Genomic DNA, 27,223 nt, shown 5'->3' on the forward strand with positions numbered 1-27,223 from the left:
CATGACTACTATCAAATAAAGACTGAACAGAGCACTGTGGAGTATTCATCAAACCACAATTACTTAAAATCTCAGATTACCCAGCTGAATCGGGTGAGGCGCAATGAAACACGAGCCGTGAGGTGGAAGTGAGACGCTGGATGAATAAATGATAAGCTGTGGCAGGGGGGATGAAGAACAGGAAGTGCTGACCTGTACCCTAACCTGAATATTAAGGAAACTGGGTTGATTTCCATTTAATACATGAACCACAACAACAAGTACCGGGGTGGAGTTGGACTTTGCCTTCATCGACACGAGATAGGGACTGAAAAATGCCTCAAAGCCAGAGGATCATAAAAAAAATAAATAAAAAAACAAAATAGTACTGCAGAGTAATACAATATTCGATCAGACATAAATAGAGAACCGCATGCACCCACATTCAAGCACTCAAATCTGAAGTTTATATTGCATTCAGCAATAATGTCGCTTTAATAAAATAGATTCTCTCCCAGTTGCTGCATGCAAAATCTCCTATTAAAGGGGGAAAATTTTCTGTTTCCACTTAATCCAAACTAGATTTTCTCGCCATCGGCACACGGCAGCTGAAAATGATACCCTTCAGGTAACGCCTTTGGGATTTTTTTTCCCAGTCTATTGTGCAAAAAAAAAAAAACCCAGAAAAGAAAAGAAAAACCTGTGAGCTGAATAATTCAGACGATCGCCCCCACCGCCTCCTGTACTCATCTGTATTCAACCGGACCGCCTGTCACCACCGCTCGACACGACAGCAACGCGTGAATGGGACGCCGAGAGTGTGCCGCCGCCTCGGTGGGGACACAACAGGAAGCTTATCGGAGTCGGGCAGGCTGTGACCGGGGACCTCGGCTATGAGCTGCGGCTGCAAACGCATCAGAACCCAGGCACTCGTCAGTTTAAATTAAATAAGGTATGAGGGGCAGGCGGGGGCTTTTATACCGGCTCATACGGGGCAAAGGAGAAGGAAGAACGTGGACGTGAAAAGAGGAGAGGTATAAATAAATTAAATAAATAAATAGAGAATAAATAAAGAAAGATGGATGATGAAATGTCAAATGGAGGAAATGATGCATCTAATCTGATATGTTATAAGTACAGTGGCCCAGAAGTGCAAACTGCTTCAACGAATCACTAAACACAACTACAAATTTAAATGCATGACAACAAATTCAAAAGCACAACACTAACTAAGCACAACTAGAAAAAAAAAAAAAAAAAGCACAGCAATATTAAGAAAACGAAAGAGGCAGGTCCCAGTGGGAGACTTCGCTGATTGGAAAACGCCATTTTGACATTAGAACCAGAATTGGTAGGTTGGTAGCATCAACTGACTCACTCTTTGGTTACCTGGCAACAACAAGTTGAGTAATTTGTGCAGCAAGTTGAGTTTTTAAGCAGCTTTCTAACTGCTTAAAATAGAACAACAGCGTTGACTGAAAAGTGTCGATAAACCAGTAATGGTCACGCCAAGTATTTTAGATGTTTAAAAAAAATAAATAAATCACAACTAATAAATAATTATCAATATCGGCAATTATCGATAGACTGATATGAAAAACTTATATCATGATACATCTTCCAGGCGTAATCACTGGCATCATTCATATTTCGAACAACCACGCCAAAGCCAGAATCACTTCCGGTTCTAAAGCGTCATCATCCAATCAGTCTCCAGGTTCCCTCTAGGACCAACCTCTTCTGTTTGCTTAATTTGTAGTTGTGCTTTGTTAATGCCGTTGTGCTTTTGAATATGTTGTGTTTTCAAATACGTATTTGTGTTTAGTGACTTGTCGATGTGTTTTGTGCATCAGGGCCACCGTATTCAGGAGCATCTGAGCATTTTCTCTTCAACACAGACCTCATTTAATTGCTCTTTGACCGCATGTTTGGTGACTGCGTTTTTTTGTAAGTGGCTCCAGTGAGAGCCGAGATACCGGCTGGCCTCTGAAACAACATGGCGGTTGGGCGGAGCCTCACCAGAGCAAGCGCACTAGTTCCTCACCTGTGGCGGGGGGCTGGTGGGCCGAGAGGCCCGGCAGATCCAAGGAGCTGTCTGACATCACGTGCTTCAGGTCCCCGCCCATGTCCGACAGCTTCATGTCCAGCTGCACGGACAGCGCATCCTCCGAGTCGTCCTTCCCCGCGCTGCTGCCGCCAATGGATGGCAGGTCCAGCGACTTGACGGACGCCGAGTCCTCCTTGCCGTGCTTGAAAGCGGCCACCTTGTCCACTAGTGTCTTCTCGGAGGCACCGAGCGCTGTGCAGAACTTCGACGACTGGAAGTCGGCGAAGTCGTCCGCGTCGCTCCTGAGGGAGGAGAAGGAGCCGCCACCTACGCCACTCTCTTTGGCGTCGTCATAGGGGACAGCCCCCTCCAGAGACAGCTGCTTCAGCACATCGTATTTGTCCGTGCCCTGCTGAGGCTTCTTTGATGCACCACCTTCGCTTCTTGGCTCACCACCGGAACTTCCGAACGCCATGAAGTCGGCGAAGTCATCCTGAGTGGCCGCCGCCGCTGCCCCTCCTGCTGCCACCGCTGCCGCCGCGGTCGGAGCGGATTCAGAGGAGGAGCCAAAGAGGGCAAAGTCACCAAAATCATCCGAGGGAGGTTTGGCTCCGCCAGGGAGAAGGCCTAATGATACAGGTGGGAACGTGCCGGGTTTTTTCTCGGTGGGAGCGGGAACGGAGGAGAAGAGGTCCAGGTCGGCCATGTTGAGAGGATTTTTGGGCTGGGAGAAAGACACTGCTGGTTGCTGCTGTAAAGTCTGAGAGTTGGGAAAAGCAGAGGGGAAAGCGGGCTGGAAGATCTTGGCCTGATCTGAAGGGTCTAGTGGAGAGACGCTGTCGGCGGTTTTAAAGTCTGTGAAGCTGTCGTCAGCATTGACAGACTTGAAATCTGCGAATCCTTCCCCTTGAAAAAGAGAACAGAGGGAAAGATCAGCAACAAAAAAGAAAAAACATAATCCTCACTGTAACAGCCAACAATTCAATTTCAAATCCTGTAAGAGAGGAAGAGTGGATTAGCTGCAGTACGCCTACAGTCCGCTGAGAATGGTAAACTTCCAGTTCTTGTGATGAACCGTGGGCAACATGTCCAAAGAAACAGCACACATCACCACACAAACAACACTCAACCGGTCACAAGTTTACATCCACTCATGATCAGCATGAAAGTCATTCATTTTGGGGCTTTTAATGATACATCTGTACTATTCTCTGTCCAGGTTGGAATGCTATTTACAACAAACATGTTTAATAAACAAGAGTTGGTTGGACAAGTCCAAAGAAATGTATTTACTCTAATCTCTACAGGATAAAAATAATATAGACTAAAATTCAGTTCCACTGATTTTTGAACATTAATCAAGGTTACATAAATTTTTTCAACATAAGGTTTAATGCACTTTGGCTTCATTTTTTTGACCGCTCTACTTAGTAGAAAATGTAAAATGAATTTATATTGGTAGGTTAGTACAGGCCTGACCCGTAAACACAGTTTGGTCGTTTACAGCAGAGTTTGTTCTATCCATCCTAAAGCCAGTTCCGATGTCTGTTTCAAGAGCATTGTCATTATCACAACACCTAATTGTTTAACCTCTGCCGAAGGCCGGACGATAAGAATCAATCACGATGTAAACGTTTTATAATAATAACTATTGATCACTTTTGTTTTAGATATCTGAAATATTGCCAAAATGGTGGCGTGACCTTTCCTCTTTTATCCTCAATTTCCTCTCAAGCTGTTGTACTAATTCTCTCTTTTGACTCCATGCCACCATTTTATTTTTTTAAGCAGCTATGAGACACGGTGGCGAAATCTTAAAGCCGGCTGCAGGTTGACTCTTTGGTTACCTAGCAACAACCTGTTGAGTATATTGCGCAGCAGCAGCTTCAGGTTTGCCCACCGTGTCTCATAACTGCTTAAAAATAAAACACAAAGACGTGGAGAGAAAACCGGATGAAACAGGCGGAGTCACGCCTCCAGTCTGGCTGTATTTAAGATATTTTAACAAAAAAACTCATCAATAATCATTGATATCGACTGATATGAAATGCCTATATCGTGATACTTTTTCAGTCATATCGTCCAGCCCCATTAAAAACCGACTCTGATGCCCAGTGATGAGTGTATGTAAACTTCAGACAAACATCCTACTGGGTGTAGGATAATCATGCCACCAGGAAATTCAAATTGCAAAACTTACAATCTTTACTACTTTTTCCAAACAGGAAATAATAGTCAAGATGAGCATTTTCTGCACCAATAAAAGAAATAAATTTAAACACTATAAAAATTTCTTATTTGTGTTGCAAAAAAAAAAAAATCATACAACAAGATGTTGATTATAGCACAAACCAAAACTCAGAATGCATTAAGTTTCAACATGTATTTGTATGTCTCGACACACTGTAGTAGTAATATATGCAGGGACTGAAAGAGAGAATCTGTTCACATGGCAGCTGCTTGGAGGAAGAGGGAAAACTAATGGGCTCATTAGAGAAGATGGAGCCTGGCAATACCAAAGAAAGGTCACAGCAAAGCATGACTTACTGGAGTCGTAAGAGAAGCCCCCATCAGAAGCTGTTCTAATGAAGCACGGGTGGGAAACACATTGGGATCAACACGGGACAGCGTAAACATGGAACAGTGCAGTCATGGCGGCGTGATGGCTTTTCCCAATTTGCAACTACATGTTTAACTAGAAATAATCTGGCTCTGATCCCAAACCCCTCACCCGTTTTCATGTATGGATATGCTTTTTTCTCATGGAAGATGTGAAACTAGTCCTCTTTAAACAGCAGGAAAAACAGAAATTGGACTTGAAACAAAGAGAAGTTGAGTTTCTTACCGACTGTTTTCTTGTCAGCAGGTTGCTCTAGCTGTCTGAACACACTGTATTTGTCCCCAGCATCTAAACAATGAAACAGAAAAATGGAAAAATGAGTCAAAACCAGATGAGTGATTCCTTCTGAGCTCTACCAGGGGGCACTGACCACACTCTTCAGTGTGGATGTTGTTACTGAAGGAAAAATACTCAACGTTAGCTAGTTTCTGTATCACTGAGGTGTTTAAAAACAAGTAAAAGGAAATAGAGTATATTTTATGACAAATGAATCATATCTATGATTTATTAAGACTGTAAGAACTGAAGAATTTCAAAAGATAACAGTAACGATGACTGCAACTCAACAAAGTTGCTCTGTTTCGGCTTTAATTGTTTTGGAACGTGCTGGAGTTGGAAATAGGTCAGTAAGGTAAAGGACGAGGGATGGACACTGCCGTCCAATAATGCAAACTATTTAAAATTAGGGGTTAGCAACCTGCTTGAACATATGACTGTGACTGCATGACACAACATCCTTCATAGCACCACAAACACAAATATTGCTCTTGAAAAACATTTCCGTTTGAGAAAGGCTTCTTCTTTAGAAAAGAGGGACTTATATCAGCACAGTAATGACATTTAATCATATTTTTGAATTTACTGATGCTCTAGTGGAACAAACAGTGGAGGAAAAAAGAAAAAAAAAAAAAAAAGGTTTCCAAACACAATGTCAGTTTTGATGCTTTTTAAAATTTACCATCATTGACTAAAATTTATCACAATAAATCAAAATTATTTTAATGTAAGAATTTTTTCACAATAAATATATAACTGCGGAAAGAACCCTGAAACTGGAAGATACTATAAATATGCAAATAAAACATAAAAATCAAAAACAACAAATACAATGGAGAAAAAAAACAAGCATAACTGCCCTTAAAAAAATAATCAGAATAGAAATTATCTAGCTCATTTTAATTCATCATGCAATTAAATGATTAACTGGTTATTGTGACAGGCCTAGATGCATGTTCACTCCTATTTAAAACATAAAAATGCTTAAAAAAAAAAAACTAAACAAAATGACTGCCGTATTTAACTTCAGGACAATATTTTCTAAGCATGAGACAATATTTTCTAAGCATGAACGGTCTTTGTTTTACTACGTGGCTGTAATTGTCGGTAATACGTCTGAGAGGACAGACGGTGCTGTAAACATCAGAGGCAACATGTTGCGCTACCTGAGACGGGGGGAGCGGGCTCCGCGGGCTGATCCACAGACAGCTGCTTGAACACGGCGTACTTATCGGAGGACGTGCCAGAGGAAGAGGCCGAACCAGACAGTGGAGTCAGCATGGCAGCTGTGCTGCAGGGACGCACAAGCTTCGTTCAGATACCATGAAGTGTGAGCATCAACAACAAAACTTTGCATCTTTTTTTGGTTAGCTTTAAGAGACTTTTTTTTTTTTTTTTAAGAAAAAAGGGCTGCAAAAGAAATACATCTTACATCGCAACAAGTGATATAAGAGACAGGCAATGATACATTGTGAATATATTGTCAACGGAATATCAGTCAGTGCAATATCCACATCGCAAAAAGATGTTTGGAGTGTAATAAGTGTTGATTAGTATATCCCACGTGTTATGAAGAAAGAAGAAAATAGGTAAGATTTCTTATATTATGTATCCTGGTCTAACAGACACTGCCATTCAAATGTCAAATAAATATATTTTTGGCATACAGAATTTGCATTTATGGGATTGAATAAAATCTTACTAAATCTAGCATGGGAAATTTCAATATTTCGCACATTGATGTAGAAATGACAAAAATAATTCAATATGTTGCTCAGCCCTACCAAGCTAGGAATGAAAATGCATTTGACCATTCTGCACAATTATCGAAAAGCTGCGTAAAGCCACAAAATAACCAGGGACGAACAGATGGGAAAATCTGTGCCGATATTCGATATTAACTTTGCTGCTATTGCTGATAACTGGCATTAGCCAACATCATAAATATAATATATAGTATATTTTTCAACCAAAAACCAAGTATCAGATTATATCAGCCTCCACCTAAAAATCCCCAACAGAAGAATCCGCTGCAGCGTTTAGCCCTGAATTTCTATCCACCAGTGACTGTATCCAATATGCAGACCCACTGGTTAACAAATGGGTCAGTTGTTTTCATACCAATTATTACTGACTATTGTTCTCTGAGAAAGATCACTTGATCAAGTCTGTCTCTAACATTCCACACAACAAAATAAATAATAAAAGTATGCATTATTCATGCTCATATTGTATTGAGTCAGTATCAATATCAGCCAACACCCAAAGCTGCGATATTGGTATCGTATCAGAAGTGAAAAAGATTTACAACCCTTCCAAGTATTTTTACTGATATGGTAAAAAAAAAAACGACTGATATAAGCTGATATTGATGTTAGTGCCAATATATCATGAATCAATAAAAAAAAATAGCAGCCAAGATTTGCTTCATTGTCATGTTCTAATCCAAGCTGGTAAAAATAAATGTTTACCAGCTTCAAAATAGCAAATTTCTATTCAATTAGATTCAAAAATAATTTATTAATGCAAAAAGGAAATTAAATCAATATTAATTAATAATTTAATCTCAACCAACACCCCCCCCAAAAAAAACTAAATTTAAAATAACTAACTAGATTATTGGTAAATTATTTTCCATATTCAGGATGTAAGTGTAGTTATGGTTACTGGTTTGACTCTTACATCTGATTTATCTGAACAGCTATCGCTAACTGTGAGGATTTCTTTCAAAGCCTAAAAAGCTAGAACTATAAAGACTCCTTTGACTTAGATGTTTTTTTCTTTCCTGCTACTCTCTTTATCTCTGTGTAGATAATTGCCTTGCAGATCCGTCTCACTGAAAGAGCAGTCTGTGGGAAAGGAGCCTAGAAAGTAATATAGAGAAATGAGGCTCTACTGTCCACCGAAATCAATTCATTAAGACATGACCCGAGCTCATTGCTATTCAGAGGAGGTTATTACAAGACATTAAGGCGGTGTAAGACAGACAATGAGTGGCGCAATTATTATGCTAAATAACTGGGCTATAAATAACCATCGGCAGCTGAATATTTGACACTTGTCTCTGCATATAATCACAGCTCTTCTTCAGAGAAGGTAGACTGAATGCAGAAGGAACGCTAACTATGAAGTATATCGGCATTATAGAGAGGCAAACTCCGCATTATTCAGGTGACTTTTTTAAAACGGTTAAAACTGGAACATTTCAACTCATGGAAAATATTTTCCTTGGTGTAGTCTCATCCTCACCTGTTTGGATGTTGGTGTGTGGCAGCAGGAGCAGCAGCAGCAGCAGCAGCGGTGGGAAAACTTCCTCCAGATTCACCCTGGAAATCAGCGAAGGCCTGGTCTCCAGCTCCAGCCTTCGGCGCGCCCTGGAAGTCCTGGAAGTCATCGTCGTCGGTTTTGCTCCCCTACGAGAACGCATGTGGAGGATTTTATAACAGACCAGCATAAAGAAGTGCATGTTTGTAAAGTGGAAGGTAATTGAGACATGGTTTAATAAATGTTTACACATAAAAATAAATGTGGTGTGCATTTGTATTCAACCCAAATGACTGAATACTTTGAAGAACCACCTTTTTCTGCAGTTACAGAATATCGATTGCACTGATTGCAGTTTTCTGGTCGATCACAATCTTTAAAAAACCTGACTTCCCAAATCCGATTCTGCCTGATTTCCTTTTTTTTGTCTGAAAAGTCAGAAAATATAGCTACAAAGTGAACAGATGCTCACGGTTTCTCGCAGTATATTATAAGTCTGATGGGCCAGCAGGCTTTACTTGCACCCCCCACCAGGCTGAGCATTGTTTACTGATTTTACGTTTTTTATTGTTTGATTTTTTTAAAGACTTTTTACCGTATTTTCCGGACTATAGAGCGCACCTTACTATAAGTCTACACAGTTTCTTTTAAAAAACTGGAAACGTACATATATAAGCCGCACTGGGCTATAAGCCGCTGGCATCTCTGCCGCTCTCAGTTTTTCACAAGGAAGCAGCCCTCTGCTGCTAAATCTGCAATTAAGAATGCAGCCCTGCGTCTCCAACGCCGAACCATGGATCCGTTCATGCTGAGCTTACGTGCAGCGGTTCTATTTTCCTCCTGTACTGCCAAATCAATAGCCTTCAACTTAAAAGCTACATCATATGAACTTCTTCATGTGGTTTCCATGATGAGGGGGTATAAGTTTGAAAACATTTCTCCATCATGCCTGCTGCTAGCATGTGCTTGTTCTAAATGAAAATTAACACTTTCTTCTTTGATTTCCAGTTTCGACTTCCAATGATTTACTTCCTGCTAAAGAGCCCCCTGGCGGTTGAGGAAAAATCCACAGAAAAGTCGCACCGGGCCGCAAGGTTAAAAGCGTGGGAAAAAAGTAGCAAATTATAGTCCGAAAAATACGGTATTTGGGTTTTAGGTATTTTTAATGTCTTCCAATAACACATGATAAACTAGTAATACTTTAAAATTTTCTGTCAACATTAAACATTTTCTCTAACTCAAAAACATGGCACGTCGCTCGATGACTGCCCTATAGAGCCCCTTACCACTGAGCTTAGCAGGTTTTCTGGGGGAAATCTGGTTGATGACTTCCAGACCTCTGAGGTGGAGGTCGATAAGATTGGTGGATAAGATCAGGTTCATATGTAAGTATCTGCAGATCGCCGATCTCTTAAAAGTAAGGAAATTGGGTAAGATGTATTGGTGCACTTTTAGAAAAGATATATTTTCACATTTTGGAATCAATTCTCAATTAGATTTTGATCTGGACTTTGACTGGGCCACTCTTACCCTGGAATGTGCTTTGATCTAAACCCGTTATTTTAACTCTGGTTGTGTGTTTGAACCTCTGCTCCAGTCTCATATCTAACGGGTTCTCTTCCAGGATACCCCATTGTTTTGCTCAATCTATCTGATTAACTCTGACCTGCTCCCCACAGCGTGATGCTGCCAACACCTTCATTTCAAGGTTAAAGGTGATACTAGTTTTTACACAAACACTTGGCATGCATGCCTGAAAGCGAGTTTCTGAAGTTTATAATTTACCTTCCATTTCACATTGAAGCTCTACTTCGTTTGGCTCCAACATCACATTGTCATAAAACGACATTAAAATTTTTGTCTATAATGTGACAAAATGAGAAGCTCCGACACTTTAACCAGGGTCTGTACCTGTGCTGCTGGTGCAGGTGGGAAAGTGGCGATGAAACCTGCGTTGGTGGGCGGTGGAGCGGGCACGGTGGGTGCCATAGCCATGACTGGTACCGGTAACGGCGCTGCTGGTGTTGCCATGGACATGGAGACGGGCGGCTGGGTCATCATGGGCTGCTGGTGCGGAGGGATGACGGGGGCCAGGGCCATGGCCAGGGCCGGCAGGTTGGGGATGGGAGGGGACGGAAACTGACTGAGTATTTCCACGTTCAACACTGGGAGGCCAGTCTGGAATGTAGAAAGACAGTTTTCACTAAATTCAAGTTAAAAATACTTTATTAGGTCCAAAAAAATTTGATAAATTAATGATTAATTATTTAAAGGAGCAGTATTGTGTGTTTTCCATGCACATAGTGCCATTATATAGCATAATCAAGTAAATATGCTACATTCGGTAAAAAAAATAAAAAAAATCTATGTAAATCAAATATGACTTAAAAGAAATTTGACTTTGTAATTTAACTCGGTTCTACCAGGTGTTTGGTCATTTCTGCTGGCTAGTCTGAAAGAGCTGACTGAAGGAGAGGAGCTTGAAAACTGCAGCTCCGAGGAGAAGTTTCAACTGAAAGGCGGAGCTAGGTCCACCCAGACGTTTTTGCAAAGCTCAATGGTTGCCATGCAGATTAAAGGATTTCTCAAATATGCATGAAAGAATCAAAGCAACATTCCATGTATATTTTTGATGAGGGAATAACATTAGGACATGATAGAAAGCTCAAAAAAGTAAATTTTACACAATTCTGATGTACATTTACTGATTAAAGTGGTGAAAAAGTCTCACAGGCCCTGTGAGACTTATGGGGCCCTCTGGCAGTAATCTGTTGCTTTCTTCTCTGTTTCAGAGCAGATTGCTGTGGCAGAACGCACCTTGTTTGGGTTCATATTTTTTTCTTAAGGCCGTGGGAGATTTACATCACCGGCGGTGTTTTATTATTCCAGGGATGGAAGCGGTGGCACGCTGCGTTTCGTGAGCTGCCTGCAGATTTGCAACTCCCCCGAGGGGGGAAGTACATTACGCAACAGGCTGGGGCTGATAAGAAGTCTCCTGCTGAACTCGTATGACGGCAGGAGACGTCGGGCTCGCCGTGCTTCATGAGCCTGGAGCTTATTGAGAATGCTGCTTTTTTTTTTTTTTACATTTAACTAAAGTTTGATAGAGGAATGTGTTGAGGATTATTCCTGGAGTCGTTTGAAGAGGGTTTATTTATTTGTGTGTGTTTGTTACTGTTGTTACCTGTGCCACACCGATTAGTGCCAGTACAGTGTAGAGCTCCTCCTTGGTCAGCATGCCGGGGGTTGTGCGGTTGGCTGATGCCCAGATTTGCCCCAGCGCCTCCCGGGGAAGCCCCGATGACATCAGTAAGGGGTAGAGCTTTGCCGTGTCTATCCCCGCCGGAGTCATCGTCAGGTCCAAAACCTTCTTAAACATGTCTGCCAGGAACAACAAGAAGAAGTTCATGTTTACTGAACTTTCTTTCACAATTTACATTTTGTAACTTCAACCTTTAATGCAATTTTTTGGAGTTATTTTATATAATTACACAAAGTAATACAGAATTGGTTTTCAACATTTAAAGAAAATTAAAATCTGACTAATGCCTCACTTTGGTAGGTTTGTAGATGTTCCCTAATATTTCCATCTTCATATGAAGGGTAGGTCAGTGCATCATAACATTTTCTAAGCCTATGGCATTATTTTAAATCTTAACCATACTTTAGATGGGGGTTTTTTTAAGCAAAAATTAACCCCTCAGTTGGCCAATAGAAGCAGCTTTGTCATCCATTGCTGGTTGGTTGCGGATGTCGTTTGTGCGACCAAAAATATGAGAACACAAAGGCTCCGACTTGGTACTTTCGTATGGAGAAAAATAAAATGCAATAAGTTCATCGAAATTTTTAACACGTTAAAATCTGTGTAATTAATTTACCATTTTAATTAATTCATTTTAATATTTTTCTTGAAAAATTTTGACTTTTGGACGTCAGAAATTTTCACGTTATTTCTAGAAAACCTCTGAGATTAATCTAAAAATTCCAGAATTTTTTTTTTTTCAGCAGAAATTTACTTTTTTGCCGTTGAATAGAATATAAAAGCTCGTCACACTATCCAGATATTTGTAAAAAAACACAAAAACCAAAATTAGGTACCAGTAAACTCTGCAGAAAATAAATAATCCAAAACTTAAACACTGATCCCGTCCTTGAGCGGAAGCGCTTACCTGGGACGAGGCTGTCGTTGTAAACCCAGGCAGGCGGGATGGACTGAATGTGCTCTTGTTGTGGATACACAGCAACACCTGCTGTCACAAGCAGACCGGGAGACACTCAGTTAGTCTATACGACGAGCGTCTTGTCCGGGGCTGCCGACACCTGAGCCCTGCTGGCATCAAACTCAACAGAGGGGGGGAAAAAAAAGCCTGACGTCTGCAGATAAATCACAAAGTCGTTCCTCTAAATCAGGCCATAAATCCCATCTTCAATGAGAAAATAAAAGTTAAAGAATACAAATTCAACACCAACAGTGATCAGAAAATTTCTTTCCAAAGAAAAAAAAACACAACTTTTTTATGGAAGTGATGAAATCTTTAAAGAAAGATTATCTGGCATTTTATCTCTCTCAATAACATGGAAAAAAAAAACAACAACCAGAAGAAGCAAAGTAGCATGCACAATCAGATGAGGTGGGCTCCCAAGAGGAATCTAAAAATCCATGCACATTCCTGTTAAAACCGAGGCAGCAGCCATGAGCCAGAGGTTGTTGTCTGGGATTCAAATCCACAGTGAAAGAGAGACAGATGGAGGTTTATTAGTCAGCAGGAATCACCCAGAGACCCCAACAGACACGGTTCATTTCCAGGAGCAGAGAGAGCCTCTGACTGAGGCGGAAAGTCAGTAGAAACGTAGCGGAGGACTTACAGACAGCAGGAAGGTACGACGGACATTGTAGATAGAAAAACAAAACGAAAAATTAAAGAGCACATTTCCACCAAAAAACTCTGAAATTTTGAGATTAATCTCAGAAATTTTCTAGAAAAAAATCGTGGATATTTTCTGAACTGCATAAGTCGAAAATTTGCAGGAAAAAACCCTCAAATTTTGTTTTTGAGCTCTTGTAAACTTGGAAATTTCTGGACATCCAAAGTCAAAATTTTTCGACTTTTCAAATGTTGCCATCATAAGTACTCTGATCATTTGAGATCAATCTTGGAAATTTTCTAGAAAAAGCCTGGAAATTGTCTGAGCTTGTGAAGTTGAAAACTTTTGACTTTAGGAAATTTATAGGTGAAATATTTCCACTTTTGACACTCAGAAGTTTTCACATTTTTTTTTTTCACAAGATCGACTTCAAAATTTGTGAAAATGTTTCTCCTAAATTTTTAACTTGTAGAGCTCAGAAATCTCCAATTTTTTTATAAAAAAAATTTCTGAAATGTATCTCGAAATTTTAGGTTTTTTTCTTGCAACTTTTTTAACTTTGAGCTTGGAAATGTCCACATTTTTTCTAGAAAATTTCTGAGATTAATTTAAAAATTTCTAAGATTTTTGGCAAAAATGTAATTTTTTATTTTTTTTTTCCTATCTACAATGACCAAATACTCCATCCTAGAGAATCAGTCAGTTTGATTTGTTTACTCCCTGAATTTCATACAAACTGATTGAGTAACAAAAAAAGACTGGAAACTACGACCAGTTAGAATGAAGGTATTTATTGTTATTCGTTAACGCTAAAGCAAAGCAAGGTGCAGTAGAAGCAGCAGTAAAGTCCAGTAAGCGGGCGCTTCTCTCACCACTCTCACTACCACTCTGAGCAGCTGACGGCAGCTGGGGGTCGGGCGGAGACGCCATGGCTTCCTGCCTCTTCTCTGTGACGAAGGCGGAGCTCAAGTCCTCGGTGGTGGCGGCCCAGTTCCTGGCCTTGGGGCTGGCCGAGAACTGGGACGAAACCCTGGCTCTCGGAGACATCTGAGCCAAACTCTGCTTGGACTTAAAGCTAACTTGGGCAGATTTATCGGCTGTAAGATCGCAGGAGGAGAAGAGCTTCTCTTCCAGCGAGGGGCCTAGAGAGGTGAACGAGGAAGAAGCTCCTTTAGTAGCGTCCAGACTGTGCGGGTTTTTTGTAGGAGGTTAAAGAAATTGTGAAATAGTGCATATATTGCATATCAAAAATAAAAATCAAATTTTTCATGATCAGCTATAAAATAATTTAACATTTTTATAAATTTAAATTTCATATTGGAAGTCTGGGAGTTAATCATGTCACAACTTTTTTTTTTCCCAAAATCTGAAACGTAATTGTAGTAAATTTCATACTTTTTAAGAGTATGACCCTTTTTTTTTTAAATTCTAGTTACAGTTTACACTAAAAATCAACAAAAAAACCCTGAAATCTGAAATCTTTCATCGCCTGGCTCGTCTGTCAGCAGCTTCTCTTCCTGATCACAAGTGTTGACTAACAACTGAAGTCAGAAGTGACTCAGGGACCAGAGATTTGACTGGACAGAGAGTTGGCCGCTTCGGCCCCCAGCTGTCTGTACTGACATTCACAGCACAAAGCGTTGCCAAGTGTCAGCTGCCGCTCCGCAGATAAACTACTGATAAATGACAGTTACAGTCTCCTCAGCTGGTGTATGAAACAATTAGTTAACAGGCCATATGAAACTAACTTTAGAATTAGAATTTTAGATAATGTAACTACTTAATTAGGGGGAAAAAAGTTGAAAAACTGACCATCTTTATACTTTCAATTCTGCTTTATTTTGTATTGGTCTACTACATAAAGTCCCATTAAAGGAGCAGTATTATGTATTTTTGGTACATAGTGCCATTTCATAGCATAATCAAGTAACTATGTTAACTTCAGTTGTTATAAAAATTATACATCAATTATGACCTAAAAGAAATTTGACTTCCTCTGTCTTTGCCTCTGTCTCTTTAAAAACTCCTGCTCTTTCTGAAACTCAGCCCTCAGGAGGTTATCACAACATGGCTCCTCTATTAACCCTTTAACAACATTTTTTATCAGCGTTTCACTGAGAAGTAGCTCGTATAATGAGCTCGGCAGATGTGCAATTCCACCAGGTGTTTGCTAATTGCTGCTGGCTAGTCTGAAGGAGCTGAGTGGGGGAGTCAAGGGACAGGGCTGCTCTGTGAGGCGGAACCTCAAAAACTTGTAAACTGCAGCTTGGAGGAGGAGCTTTGTCTCGAAGGTGAAGCTAGGTTCCCCCAGGCATTTTGAACAGCTGAATGGTTGCCATGGGAGATTAAAAGATTTCTCAAATATGCAGAATCAAGCCAACACTCCAGGTATGTTTTTGATGATTATAACATGACATAAAACTTCAAAAAGTTGATTTTACATAAAACTGCCCCTTTAAAATATATTCAAGCTTTTGTTTGTAGCATGACAAAATGCATAAAAAAATTGAAAAGGGTTTCAATATTTTTGCAAACCTAAAGCATCCAAAGAAGACAAAAAAAACCAAAACAAATCAACAGAACTAGTAGGGTTGTGAGGAAACAGTTGACTGTGAATTACAGGGTGGTGGAAACAGGGTGTGAACCAAGACAAAGAAGAGTTACCTTGAAATGAAGGTTGTGAAGTGGTGTTGACAGCAGAGTGCTGGGAGGCAGTGGGAATGGACACAGAGGCGGGGAGGGGTGGTGAGGAAGTGAATGATGGCTGAGTCGGGGCTTGAGAGGGGAAGTGCAAACTGGAGGAAGGGAAAGTGTTTACAGGGCCCTGAACAAAGTCACTAAACTCCTCGTCGTCCTCGACGACGTCGTGAGTGGCGACGGAGGACGGAGACTGGGCGTGGACCTGAGAGGAGAGGCCAAAGGCGGCGGTGGAAGAGAAGGAAGAGGAAGAGGACGGAGGGAAGGAGGCGGGGGTGTCTATGGGCCCCTGAAAGTCACTAAACTCGTCAGTGTCCTCGGAGAAAGCTGGGGGGAGGGAATGAGTGGTGACAGGCGGGTGTGATGGCGATGACTCTGCAAAACGGAGACATAATGAAGACGGCAAAAAAAACACACACACACAACGATGGAGAATGAATTACAGGGGCTGTGAAGGGGGGAGGAGTCAATGTTACGTGAGAAAAATGAAGCAAAATGTAACCAAAAGATGGTCAATGTTTTATTGTACATTTTTAGATTTTGCTTAACCATATAAGGATATTATGTGTTAATATTAAAGTGATATTAAAGTGATATTGATGTTAAAGTGTTAAGCACTTTAAGGTGCTTAACAGCACCTTAAAGTGGTTGCCATGGGAGATTACAGGATTTCAGGATTAAAGGTGGACAGTGTAACTTTTATAAAATATATGTTTTTGTTAAAACTGTCCCTATGTTGTGACAGTGTGTTGAGCTCCTCATGAGCTGCCTACGCATCTGAAACAATGCACAATACACTGCTGACCAAAAACAACCAATCAGAGCCAGGAGGAGGGTCTTAGAACTGTCAATCACCCTCATGTACGCACTATACATGTACACGACACACTAATGGCAGAGAAACAATTCACTGTTACAGGAAAACCGTTTATTCATCATCAAGAGTGGCCATGCCAACTAGCCTTAGCTAAGACCCGCCTTCTGGCTCTGATTGGTTGTTTCTAGTCAGCACTGGAAGAACTGGGAGAAGGCAGAGGAGTTAAATTTTTTTCGCAGATTATTCATTTCATAAAATACTGTCACGACATATTGACAGTTTCAATAAATGTGTAACAAAATATTTTTTTATAAAAGCAGCTTTGTCTTTTGATGATTTTTTTTTCAAATCATCTTGTAATAAAACGAACTTCATTTTTATTACAAGATAATAAAACTGTTTGGAAGAATCACCAAACAGTTGCTGGTGATTCTTCCACCAACAACTGGTCACACAAGTGAAAATATATGGAATATGCTCCATAAACACAGCAGAAAGTGGCTCAATTCTTACCAACAGCAAGAATTGCATGAGCAATTTGCTAATGGCTAAAACGGTATCCAGAGTATAATTGGATGTGCATGTATAATTCAAAGACAAAAGTTCAAATATATCATTAAATGCCCCAAAGTAACCCAACTGTTAATAAAAAATGGATTTACTTAAGAAGAGTGGAAGTGAGATCTAAAAACAGAAGTCTGAATTAAAAACACGACAACAATAAGACTGACTGGAACTCTGAAAAAAATAAGACGTATATTGTGGGTCGAATACGGTGAAATCATGGATCAATTTTCAGACTGAAAGTCACATCACTGACTCCAACAAACAGTTTCTATAAGCTATGAAGTAAAATGGGAGTAAAGTGTCAGGAACTCCATGAACAGATTGATGGTGAAGCTACCTGGCTTCTTAGTCTGTGATGAAGGAGTCGGGTGCATTTTAGCGTCCCTGCTGAATCCGTCCAAGTTGCCTTTGATGGCTTCCAAGGCGTCGTCCCGACTCTTCTCCCCTGTCTGAGCGCAAACCAAGAAGATGGTTACACAAAGTTAATCTGAGGCCTGGAAACTGTGTAAAAACAAAAGGTAACATTGGGAGGGAATCACCTTGGGCTTGACGCTGCTAAGCAGCCTCAGCTTCTGCTTTTGCTCCTCAAACTGTCTTCTCTTTCTGTCCTCCTCCAGCATCTTCTGCTGCTGCTCCAGACGTTTTCTGAAACAAAAACACAGGAAGTTTATTGGGACGCTGAATTTTAAAGGTATAACGCTATTGAAGAAGGGAATGTCGTAAGATGTTAGTTTTAGAGATGTACCGATCTGATATTAATATCTGTATCGGTCCCAAAAATTTGTTATGGTGACAGGTCTACACATGAACAACTTCTTACTTAATTTCGCTAACATTTTTTGTTTCACTTTTAATACAAAATTTTACAGCAGATTTATTTCAGAGTGAGTGTTAACAATTTAAGTTGCAGTTATATTTTTCTTTTCAGTCATATTTTAAGTCATCATCGCTTCAGCCCCATACCTGTAATAAAAACAGAACATATGAAAGCTGATGCGGTAATGAGGAAGCAGAAACAACATGTTAGCATGTAGCTTACTGATGCTCCTCGGCCATCTGTTTCTGCATGTCAGCTGTGTACTGGGGTCCAGCTGGTCTCATCCCCATGAACTGGGGCTGACCTAAAAATGGCATCCCGGGGGTCTGCATCCCAATTGCCATCCCACCCTGAACAAAAACACACACACATTGAAAGCAGTACAAAAATTGCATTAGCTTTCCTTCTGTAACAGCCTTTTTACTTGACATTAAATGGCTTCATAAAGGGAAAGGAAAAAAATTAATTTAGACATTCTTAAAAATGTAACATATTCCCAATAACATCTTCAGAAGGCGTTACTGAAAAAAATCCGTTAATAGAATATTAGTATATTAAAAATACCCTTTCTTAAAGGGGCAGTATTATGTCAAACCGACTTTTTTGAGTTTTACATCATGTTATAATTTTATTCCCTCATTAAAACATACCTGGAGTGTTGCTTTGATTCTTTCATGGATGTTTGAGAAATCCTTGTAATCAAGGAGCAAGAGCTTCTTAAAGAGACAGAGGCAAAATTTGAAGGCTNAATACTTTGTTCTGTACAAAGTTGAATGTGCTGACAACAAAATCACACAAAAATCATCAATGGAAATCAAATTTATTAACCAATGGAGGCCTGGATTTGGATCCACACACACAAAATTAAAGTGAAATGTTCCCTTTATTTTTTTGAGCAGTATATATAATTTTTATTGCAACTGAAGATAACATAGTTACTTCACTGTCCTTTAAAACAACACTCTTTGCCTGGAAAACACATAATATTGCCCCTTTAAATAAAAATTAGAAACTCAAGTACGAAATAAAGGGAGGCTGACCTGCATTGGAATGGCACCGGGGGGCATCTGCCCCCCAAAGTTCATCCCCATCATTCCCTGCATGTTGGGCTGCATGACAGGAACCATGGGGAAGCCCTGCTGTGGCTGTGGCTGCGACTGCTGCTGCGGCATCGGGACCATTCCTGTGGGAGACAGACAAACAGCATTCCAAGCTGCTGGACGTGTCAACGTAGACAACTAGGGTCCGGTTCAAAGAACACAACGCGACGGGTCACAGAAAAAACAGTCTGCCATGTTCCAAGATCATTTGATCTCGCTAAAAAAAACAAGTTTTTGAGAACAGCTGAGAACACACAAAGAGACACAAGAACAACCGAATCAAGTGTTTCTGGTGACTACAGCGACAGCTTGGAGCAAAACAAGAAGAGCTGGACGGAGGTGGGGAGAGAGGGGGGGATTTGGGAAAGTGTGTGTTCAAGTTCACAGATGCTGTGCAAGCTGACAAACATTATTGAGCAGGAGCTCCCCCCCCCACCCACAGAGATGAGTCACCATGTTAAGACTCAACTGGGCTGAATAAATGGTTGTTGAAGAGGCCGCTCACATTCTAATTTGTCTGACTGAAATGACATGGGTGAAGGGAGCAGGAGAGACGCCTGTCCCGGTGGCGCGCTAATGGCTTATCAGGGGGTTTACGTTGAGATCGACGCTCTAAATGACACGAGTGTGTGCTGTTAGGTGACAGCACATCTGATTGTTCACAGATAAGTGGCAAGATTAACGTTCTGTGGTGACGATAAAAACTCGTTAGGAGGAAAGACGAGAACAAAAAGTGGCGAAACAGAAACACACCCGCAACCGACCATTAATTCAGTCATCGATTATTCTGACGATTAATCAGATGAAACGTTGGAGCACTTAGCAGACTTGTTTATGCAATATTAGAAATTATTTTAAAAGGTACAAATAAAGAAATGAATCAAATCCTTTTTTAAATAAAAAAAGAAACATTTTATTACCTCAAATGCAAAAACAGCATTCCTTTAGTGAATGCTTGTTCGTTAGTAACAAAGAATGCAAGGCTCGTGTATCTTTTAGAAAGTTGTCAGGTTAAAAACATTCATATATTGATGCCTTTAGAATAACTTACCTTGCGGTGGTCCCAGGCCCCCACCGACAGGATACATAAAGCTTGAGAAACAAAGAAGAAAAACAGAGATTTAGGAGATTTTAAGCATCTCTTAGATAAAAATAATGTTGGACACAGAGACTGTGGCAGCTCAAAAATGGGCTTCCTACAAATTTGTGTTGACATTAGTATTATTGGAATCGGGGTTCATTTCTACATTCATTTCTCCAATCCATTTGTTGGCATCGTAGGTCATTTTTAAGCAAGCTGGTAGCAAGTTTCTGATTTTATGTTTTGTCTATTTCAAAGAAGGAACCAGGCAAACTGAGATGAACACGTCATCTCCCAAATCAAGACTTTTTTCTCATAATTTTAAAACGGTCTTCTGGTAAAATTTTGTTTTTATTCTGCTAATACTATGACTAATGACTTGTAATTAAATAAAACTTCTCACAGCTGACATGCAACTCGCAAAAGGGATGAATGAGATAAAATCCACTTTAAAAAAAATACAGACATTTGTGATTTTTTGTTTAGAAAGTGAGAAAAAATAGATTAAAATTGGAAATCAGATGCGATTTGAAAAAAATATATATACCATTTTTTAAATCTAAGTATTTCTCACACATCACCAGAATTGTCACAGAAAAAGAAAGACAGTACTGGCTGCTGCTATTTCTCAACATCACAAGCTGCGTCTCCGCTACAAATTTGAGCAAAACTTTGTTGATATGCTGTTAATGCTGAAAAAAAAAATTGTGCTCAACATAAACACAGCTGTGAGTCAACATCGCAGAGACAGGCATCCTTACAGGGAGAACAGTGTGACAAGAGCAGCTGAGAGACAGGTCAATAAACGAGAAGTCGTTCAAAGTGAAATGCTGAGTTTATGAAGCTAGAGAAGAATCTCTGTCATCAAGGGTCCAGACAGGATTAACTGGAACCACCATCTGCTGCAAGACCAACTGCTAGCTTGTTACACAAACCCAAAACAGCTAAAAATAAAAAACAAAACAAAACAAAAAAAGACTAATTGATCCTTTTAATTGATCCTTTTAATTGATCCTTTTAACACCGGGCCTGACGGTTAGGTTTTCCATTATGAAGTCTTTTAAACCGTAGACAGCTGCACCAGAACATACAGCAGAATAACAAGAGCAATGAGGAAACTCAGCAGCCTGGAGTTAGCTTAGCGTCCCCGGGCGTTTTGGAGGCCGTCACTGGGCTTTTGGACCGACAAACAAGCCTTTAAAAAAATAATAGGAGGAAATCTCTAAAAGTCGGCTAAGCCTCCCACTTTTCCAGAGCCAAACTAAACAAGCCTTCAGCTATTTGTCAAAGAACTTCTTACCACTCTCTTTTTCTTCAGGCTGAAAGCAGCCAGGCAGGAACACATAAAGACAGTCAGGAGGCACAGGAGCCAGCCAACACTTACTTTAGATCAGCAGAGCTAAACAATATCAAGTAGAATCAAATCACATTAAATGAATAAAAGGGTCTACGTTTTTTATATATATCTTATTGCTTATTGCATCTGATAGGAGAAGCAATAAGAAACAATTTGCATCAGAAACTGATATTCACCTCGATTGTGTTCATAACTTTATTACTTTGTTCCCAAAAGGGCCAAAAAATTAGGTTACATTCAGTAGGGCTGGGAGAATTCCTGGATAAGCAGCCCCACTTACATAAACTAGAGCTGACGGAAAATGAGAAACGATGCAGGCCATCAAAAGTTACTTTAGTCGTAGATCATTCAATCAGTTATTCTGATGATTAATCAGATAACAAAAATGCCACATTCCACCTATTTTTCATTTTACCATGTAAGTCTTTTTTATGCAATATTGGAAATACTTTAAAAGATGCAAATAAATAATTCAATTCTTTTTTAAAATAAGAAACAAAATATTTTATTGCAACATAAAATGCATATAACATAGCACTGTTTTACTGTACGCTTTATCATTTGTATCAAATTACACAACTAAAGCTAAAACGACACTAACCACGTGAATTTCACTTAGTACACTGTTGACTATTTTTTAGATTAATCGATTAGTAATTGGATTGTAAAGTTTATCTGAAGTGCAAATTTGACACATTTTTTGTCTTAAGTGCTCTTCTGACAATGTTGTTCTTTCAGAAATTTAACTTTTTTAAAGAGTTTGTATGCTGTAGTTAATGAATCGATTACTAAATTAGTCAACGGATTAATTGTTTCAGCCTTGAAACGATTTAGAGGTAAACTAAGAGCAGGAGGTGATAATGTCAGTGAGGATGCCTCACTCTGACGGGTTTTCAGGGTCAACCTGCTCCCTGGAAGAGCTGCAGCTTGAGGAGGCTTTTTCTAAGAGCACAGCAGCAAATAATAGGCCACGGCTGTGCAGATTAACATGGGAGGGGATAAGCAGCTACAACAGCTGTGACACTGAGCAGACTCATGGATTACAGAAAAAAAAGTGTGTGGTGAAAGAAAGGTTTTAATAAAACGCTTTTGGGATGCAAACGCTTTCTATTGTTTTCAAGATGTAAATATGATCTATAAAGGGAAAATGGAGGCTGCATCTAGAGGCAAGGCGCTATGCATGAATCTGTCATCACTCATTACATGACAGGATACAACGCACAGAGTTTTTACTACATATTTATAAGAAGTCTTTGTAAATGGGCTTAGATGTGGCTGAGGCTGAAACAATCAAAACGTTGGTTCCACTTTAGTTAATAATTCTAAAAAAAAACATGAATGTTTTATAAAGAATGACAGCCAATTATAGTCAATAAATAGATTATATTTTATGATTGACAAAAACTTTAATTTTGTGAAGAACACGTGAAGAAATGTCTCTATTCACTGAGATAAACAAATAAGCGCCTATTCAATGATTATTTATAGATTTAAAGGCCTTAACCACAGTGTAGTAGTGTTTTTCGTCATTCGTGACCCGCCTTGGTCCCAGTGTTGAAGTCTTCGGTTTCACAGGTTGGATCAGTATCACCTGGCTAGTTGAGATGCTTGTAGCCAGAGAGTATTTATTATTCAGTCTGCTTCTTTTGAATAAATCATGAGTGCCCTTTTTCATCTCCTCCACAGAACATCATAATTACCACCCATTCTAATAGACTTTAATATTTCCAACTACTTGGAGGAATATGCTAACTATCCTGCTCAGCACAGGACTGACTATCCATCAACTTATAGATATATTTGACTCTTAAAGAGAAGCCTTGACACATAATTTCTCCGGTTCTATGTGAGGAGAAACAGTCGAAATTCAAATGCTACATAGTACATTATCAAAAACACTCTGTTTTAATGGAAGGCTTTATGAAATGTGACAATGAATGCAAACAGGCCTGTCAACATACCTGTAGGTAGCTAGAGGCTACAGATTAATGAGCATATCTCTAAGAAATATGGCGTCAAACGTCTGGATACTATCACAACAAGGCTAACAGCCAATATGGACAACATCAAATGTGCAAAAAATGTAAGCTTCATGTTGTTATTCTGTTCATCTTTGACCACAACCAGACAGAAGCAGAGGGCTAACGTTAGCTGTGCTGTGACAGCTGACAGCCAGCCAGCCATCTCATCTCATCACTCTGTGTCGACAATAACAACCCCTCCTTCGTCGCAAGTGTTTTAAAGGCCCTCTAATTGTAAAGTTGAGCGACATATAGAAGTGCGTGTTTCATAAAGTTATTATTCCCTACGATAGGTTCTGCTTCAAAAAGGCTAAAATACCTGCTGCCTCCCCCAGATCCTGGCCGCAGCGCCATCTTGATAACAGCAGTCACTAGTAAGAAGATGACGTCAGCGCTGACGATAAAAGGAACACGGATTGTGCCCTGAGTTTAGTCTGACAGGCACAGCTGACGACACAGAAAGAGGGCGAATGTGGGCCCCAAACCAAGGCTGACAGGCCAGGTCAGCTTGGATGTGCCCAACGAGATCTGCACTACTTTCATTGGATACAAATAAGTTAAGATACGAATATTAATGAAGCGTACAGAATTGGAAATATAATCAACCCATCCATCATCTTCCAGTAGGTAAACTGGTAAAATTCTCAGAATAGTTTTTTTTTCTGGCAACAGATACACAAACGTGACAAACAACAATTCTAGTTCAGAGAGATCACTTAATTTAACATGCATATTTAATACTACACAAATAAATTTACATCTTTGACGAGAATCAAACTTTGTGTGGGCTAAGCATGAACTCAGGCACAAAACCTGTTCGATTTCAGTATACATTTGCTGAAAAATATTAACTGGCTGTCTCCTTTTGTTAGATTTAAAATATTTTACTTATTTCCATCATTAACGGGATGGGGGGGAAAGGCTGATGCCTGAAAGTGTCAAAGCTTCAGCAGCAAATAAAAATATATAAAATAATAAGCGAGCTTCTTCCTAATACATGGAGGATCGAAACTGTAAATAAAAGTTACATTAAAAATAAATTAAAGAGACACAAATCCATCTCAAAGTAACAACAAAGAAACATATCTTTCTGTAAAATTTTAATTATGTGATTAGAAATATAATTTGTTGGAACTAAGTTTAAAAAATAAAACACAATGTTAATTAAACTACAAAACATGATTGTAATTTGATATCCCGTTTTAAATTAATTGGTGCATTTTAAGTGTACTGGTTTGTTTATTAGGTCATTTATTAATTTCTGCTTCTATTTTTAATTATGTCAGTTTTGGTTCTCCATACTGCTACACTTTGTAGAGATCACTGCACGACATAAACAGAGACAAACAGTGCGTCAGACCAAGAATATTTTTTGCAGTACATGATTTGACCAGTAGATGTCGATATTTAGCTTCGTTTGCTGGTTAGGTGGTAAGTTATGAGAAAACTGAGTTCACACCTCATTTGCTAATGATCTCGTACTTTACATCTCTTTAACTGATGACTTTTTATTTTATATTATTTTGTTTGGAACGAGTATTTTTTGCAATAAATACCAGGATGTTGAAAAGTAGTTTTTTTCTGCATTTGTGGGTTGAACATCAGAAATTAAAAATCTCTTGTAATTTCAAAACAAAAGTAGGTAAAAGCATTGTGTGATTATTAAAAGGCAACGCATACAGATATCCTCATGAGATCATGTCTCCACTTTGAGGGACCAAACTCTGTCAGTAAATATAATCTCTACAAAACAAAACAAACAAAAACAAAAACTGAATTTGATAGAATAGCCTACCTGAAGTCCTAACCTAAATATATTTTTGCTTCTTTAAAGAAGAAATATTAAGTAAAATTGACTTTTTTGGGCTTTACATCATGTTATAATGTTATTCTCTCATTAAAAACATACCTACAGTGTTGCTTTGGTTCTATCCGGCATGTTTGAGAAATCCTTTAATCTTCTGTGGTAACCATTCAGCTGGATGCACCTAGCCCCGCCTTCATAGACGAAGCTCCTCCTCTGAGCAGCAGTTTGCAAGGTTCCGATCTTTCGCATTACAGAGCAATCCTCTCCCACAACTCCCCCGTTCAGCTCCTTCAGACTAGCCAGCAGCAATTAGCAAACATCTAGTGGAACTGCATGTTCCGCCTGTAGCTCATTATACAAGTTATTTCTCAGTACAACGCTGGTAAAAACATTGTTAAAGGGTGAATAGAGGAGCCATGTTGTGATGACTTCCTGAAGGTGGCATTTCAGGAAGAGCTGGAGTTTTTAAAGGAACAGAGGCCCAATTTCAAGTGATTAAATTATGAAGTCAAATTTCTTCTAAGTCTTATTTGATAAGTTTTTTTTTTTTATAACAATTGACGGTAACGGTTACTTGATTGTGTTATAAAATAGCACTATATGCCTGGAACATACATAACACTGACCCTATAAAGAGCCTCCAATATTGCCATAAATACACCAGATTTAGGAAATAATCATTTCCATCCATGGTCAAATGACACAAACAGCACAACACAAAAAAGAAAAAACACAACATCATAATGAATATTTTTATTCTTTTTATATAAATGATGTTAAAATACTCTTTATGATGTGTATATCAAAGCATTAAGTCTCTTTAATTATATATAACGTTCTTTATTAAAAATCGGCTTTTGCATCTGTCTTCCAGGGCCCTGCAGCTCAGAGTGTTTGGGTCTTTTTGGGTCATGATGAAGTGATTCAGTTTCTTTGTCACGTTGCTGACGAGGCAGAGCAACAAGGGAAAAGCCTCTCCAGCTTTGTCTTGGTGGGAGGAAGATTTACAGCTTAATCCATCACATCATCAGCCCTCGGACTTTAAGAGTTCATATGCATCACATAGGAAGACATTAAGACTTCAATGCAACAATTAAACCAAATTAGCATGTAACCAATGCGTGAGAATTTTGCTTTTAACTTTAACTTACATAATAAGTGGGACAGATATAGTTGTGTGATCCATCTTGCTTTGAGTGACTTCAAAATGTAAAAAGACAAAAAAGGGAATTTAGTTTGTGCATCAACTTCCTTTTGAAAACATGGAAATCCTCCTTGATGTTATGACCAGTTAATAACCTAATTTTATCTGTTAAATAGTTCCCTCCTTGAATCTAAAATCTCCCTTGCTGTTTTTGTTGTTTTTAATTTGCAACTTAAAAATAAAAACGTGACTCATACATATTAGATAAAATGTGTCATACGCTGTGGTTTGCAAAAGTTTTCATTATTTGAACTTTTTACCTTTTTTGTCACATTGAAGCCACAAACTTAGTCATATTTCATCAAGACAGACACAAACTAAAGAAGTGAATAACTGAAAGAAAAGTTTGCATCTTTTTAAAGTCATTTACAGTTAAAAACCTGACAAGTGAAATAATGTGTGATGCAGTTAAAGCTGCAGATGTTTTGGATTTTATCTCAAACTTGCAAACTCCAGATTTGCACGTGATGAAAATTACATTTATGCCATTATGTCATGTTCTGGTATTTTCTTTACAAAATACCAGAAACTTGGTCTGATCTAATAATGGTGATGATTTAGACAAAAAAGAGGGGAAAAAGATCACTTTTGGCAAAGAAATGACATTATTTTAGAAAGGTGATGAAATGGATAATTTAACATTCTGATCACTGAATTCAAAATTAAAGTGAATAATAATAATAACAATAATAATAATAACAAT

The 27,223-nt window shown here is 39.1% G+C and overlaps 1 protein-coding gene across 9 annotated transcripts in view; it reads right to left on the reverse strand.

The window, feature by feature from the left end:
- Positions 1 to 23,914, reverse strand: part of synrg (synergin, gamma) — a 47,483-nt gene extending 23,569 nt beyond the window's left edge. The window contains exons 1-15 of one of the 9 annotated variants that reach the window (XM_007567349.2): positions 23,829 to 23,914; positions 20,102 to 20,142; positions 18,991 to 19,133; positions 18,173 to 18,300; positions 17,673 to 17,778; positions 17,471 to 17,582; positions 15,717 to 16,124; positions 13,925 to 14,194; positions 12,356 to 12,433; positions 11,371 to 11,567; positions 10,098 to 10,364; positions 8,172 to 8,335; positions 6,089 to 6,213; positions 4,872 to 4,934; positions 2,024 to 2,932 (exon numbers count right to left, since the gene is read on the reverse strand). In XM_007567349.2, the coding sequence (XP_007567411.1) occupies positions 2,024 to 2,932; positions 4,872 to 4,934; positions 6,089 to 6,213; positions 8,172 to 8,335; positions 10,098 to 10,364; positions 11,371 to 11,567; positions 12,356 to 12,433; positions 13,925 to 14,194; positions 15,717 to 16,124; positions 17,471 to 17,582; positions 17,673 to 17,778; positions 18,173 to 18,300; positions 18,991 to 19,133; positions 20,102 to 20,142; positions 23,829 to 23,863 (3,046 nt within the window). In that variant the 5' untranslated portion in view covers positions 23,864 to 23,914. Of the gene's footprint in view, positions 1 to 2,023; positions 2,933 to 4,871; positions 4,935 to 6,088; positions 6,214 to 8,171; positions 8,336 to 10,097; positions 10,365 to 11,370; positions 11,568 to 12,355; positions 12,437 to 13,924; positions 14,195 to 15,716; positions 16,125 to 17,470; positions 17,583 to 17,672; positions 17,779 to 18,172; positions 18,301 to 18,990; positions 19,134 to 20,101; positions 20,143 to 23,828 lie in introns of all 9 variants that reach the window. The other 8 variants (XM_007567348.2, XM_007567350.2, XM_016679289.1 and 5 more) reach the window with 8 other exon arrangements.
- Positions 23,915 to 27,223: the final 3,309 nt, after the last annotated feature.

This window comes from Poecilia formosa, unplaced genomic scaffold (genome assembly GCF_000485575.1).
Source record: "Poecilia formosa unplaced genomic scaffold, Poecilia_formosa-5.1.2 Scaffold207, whole genome shotgun sequence".
Classification (NCBI taxonomy): domain Eukaryota; kingdom Metazoa; phylum Chordata; class Actinopteri; order Cyprinodontiformes; family Poeciliidae; genus Poecilia; species Poecilia formosa.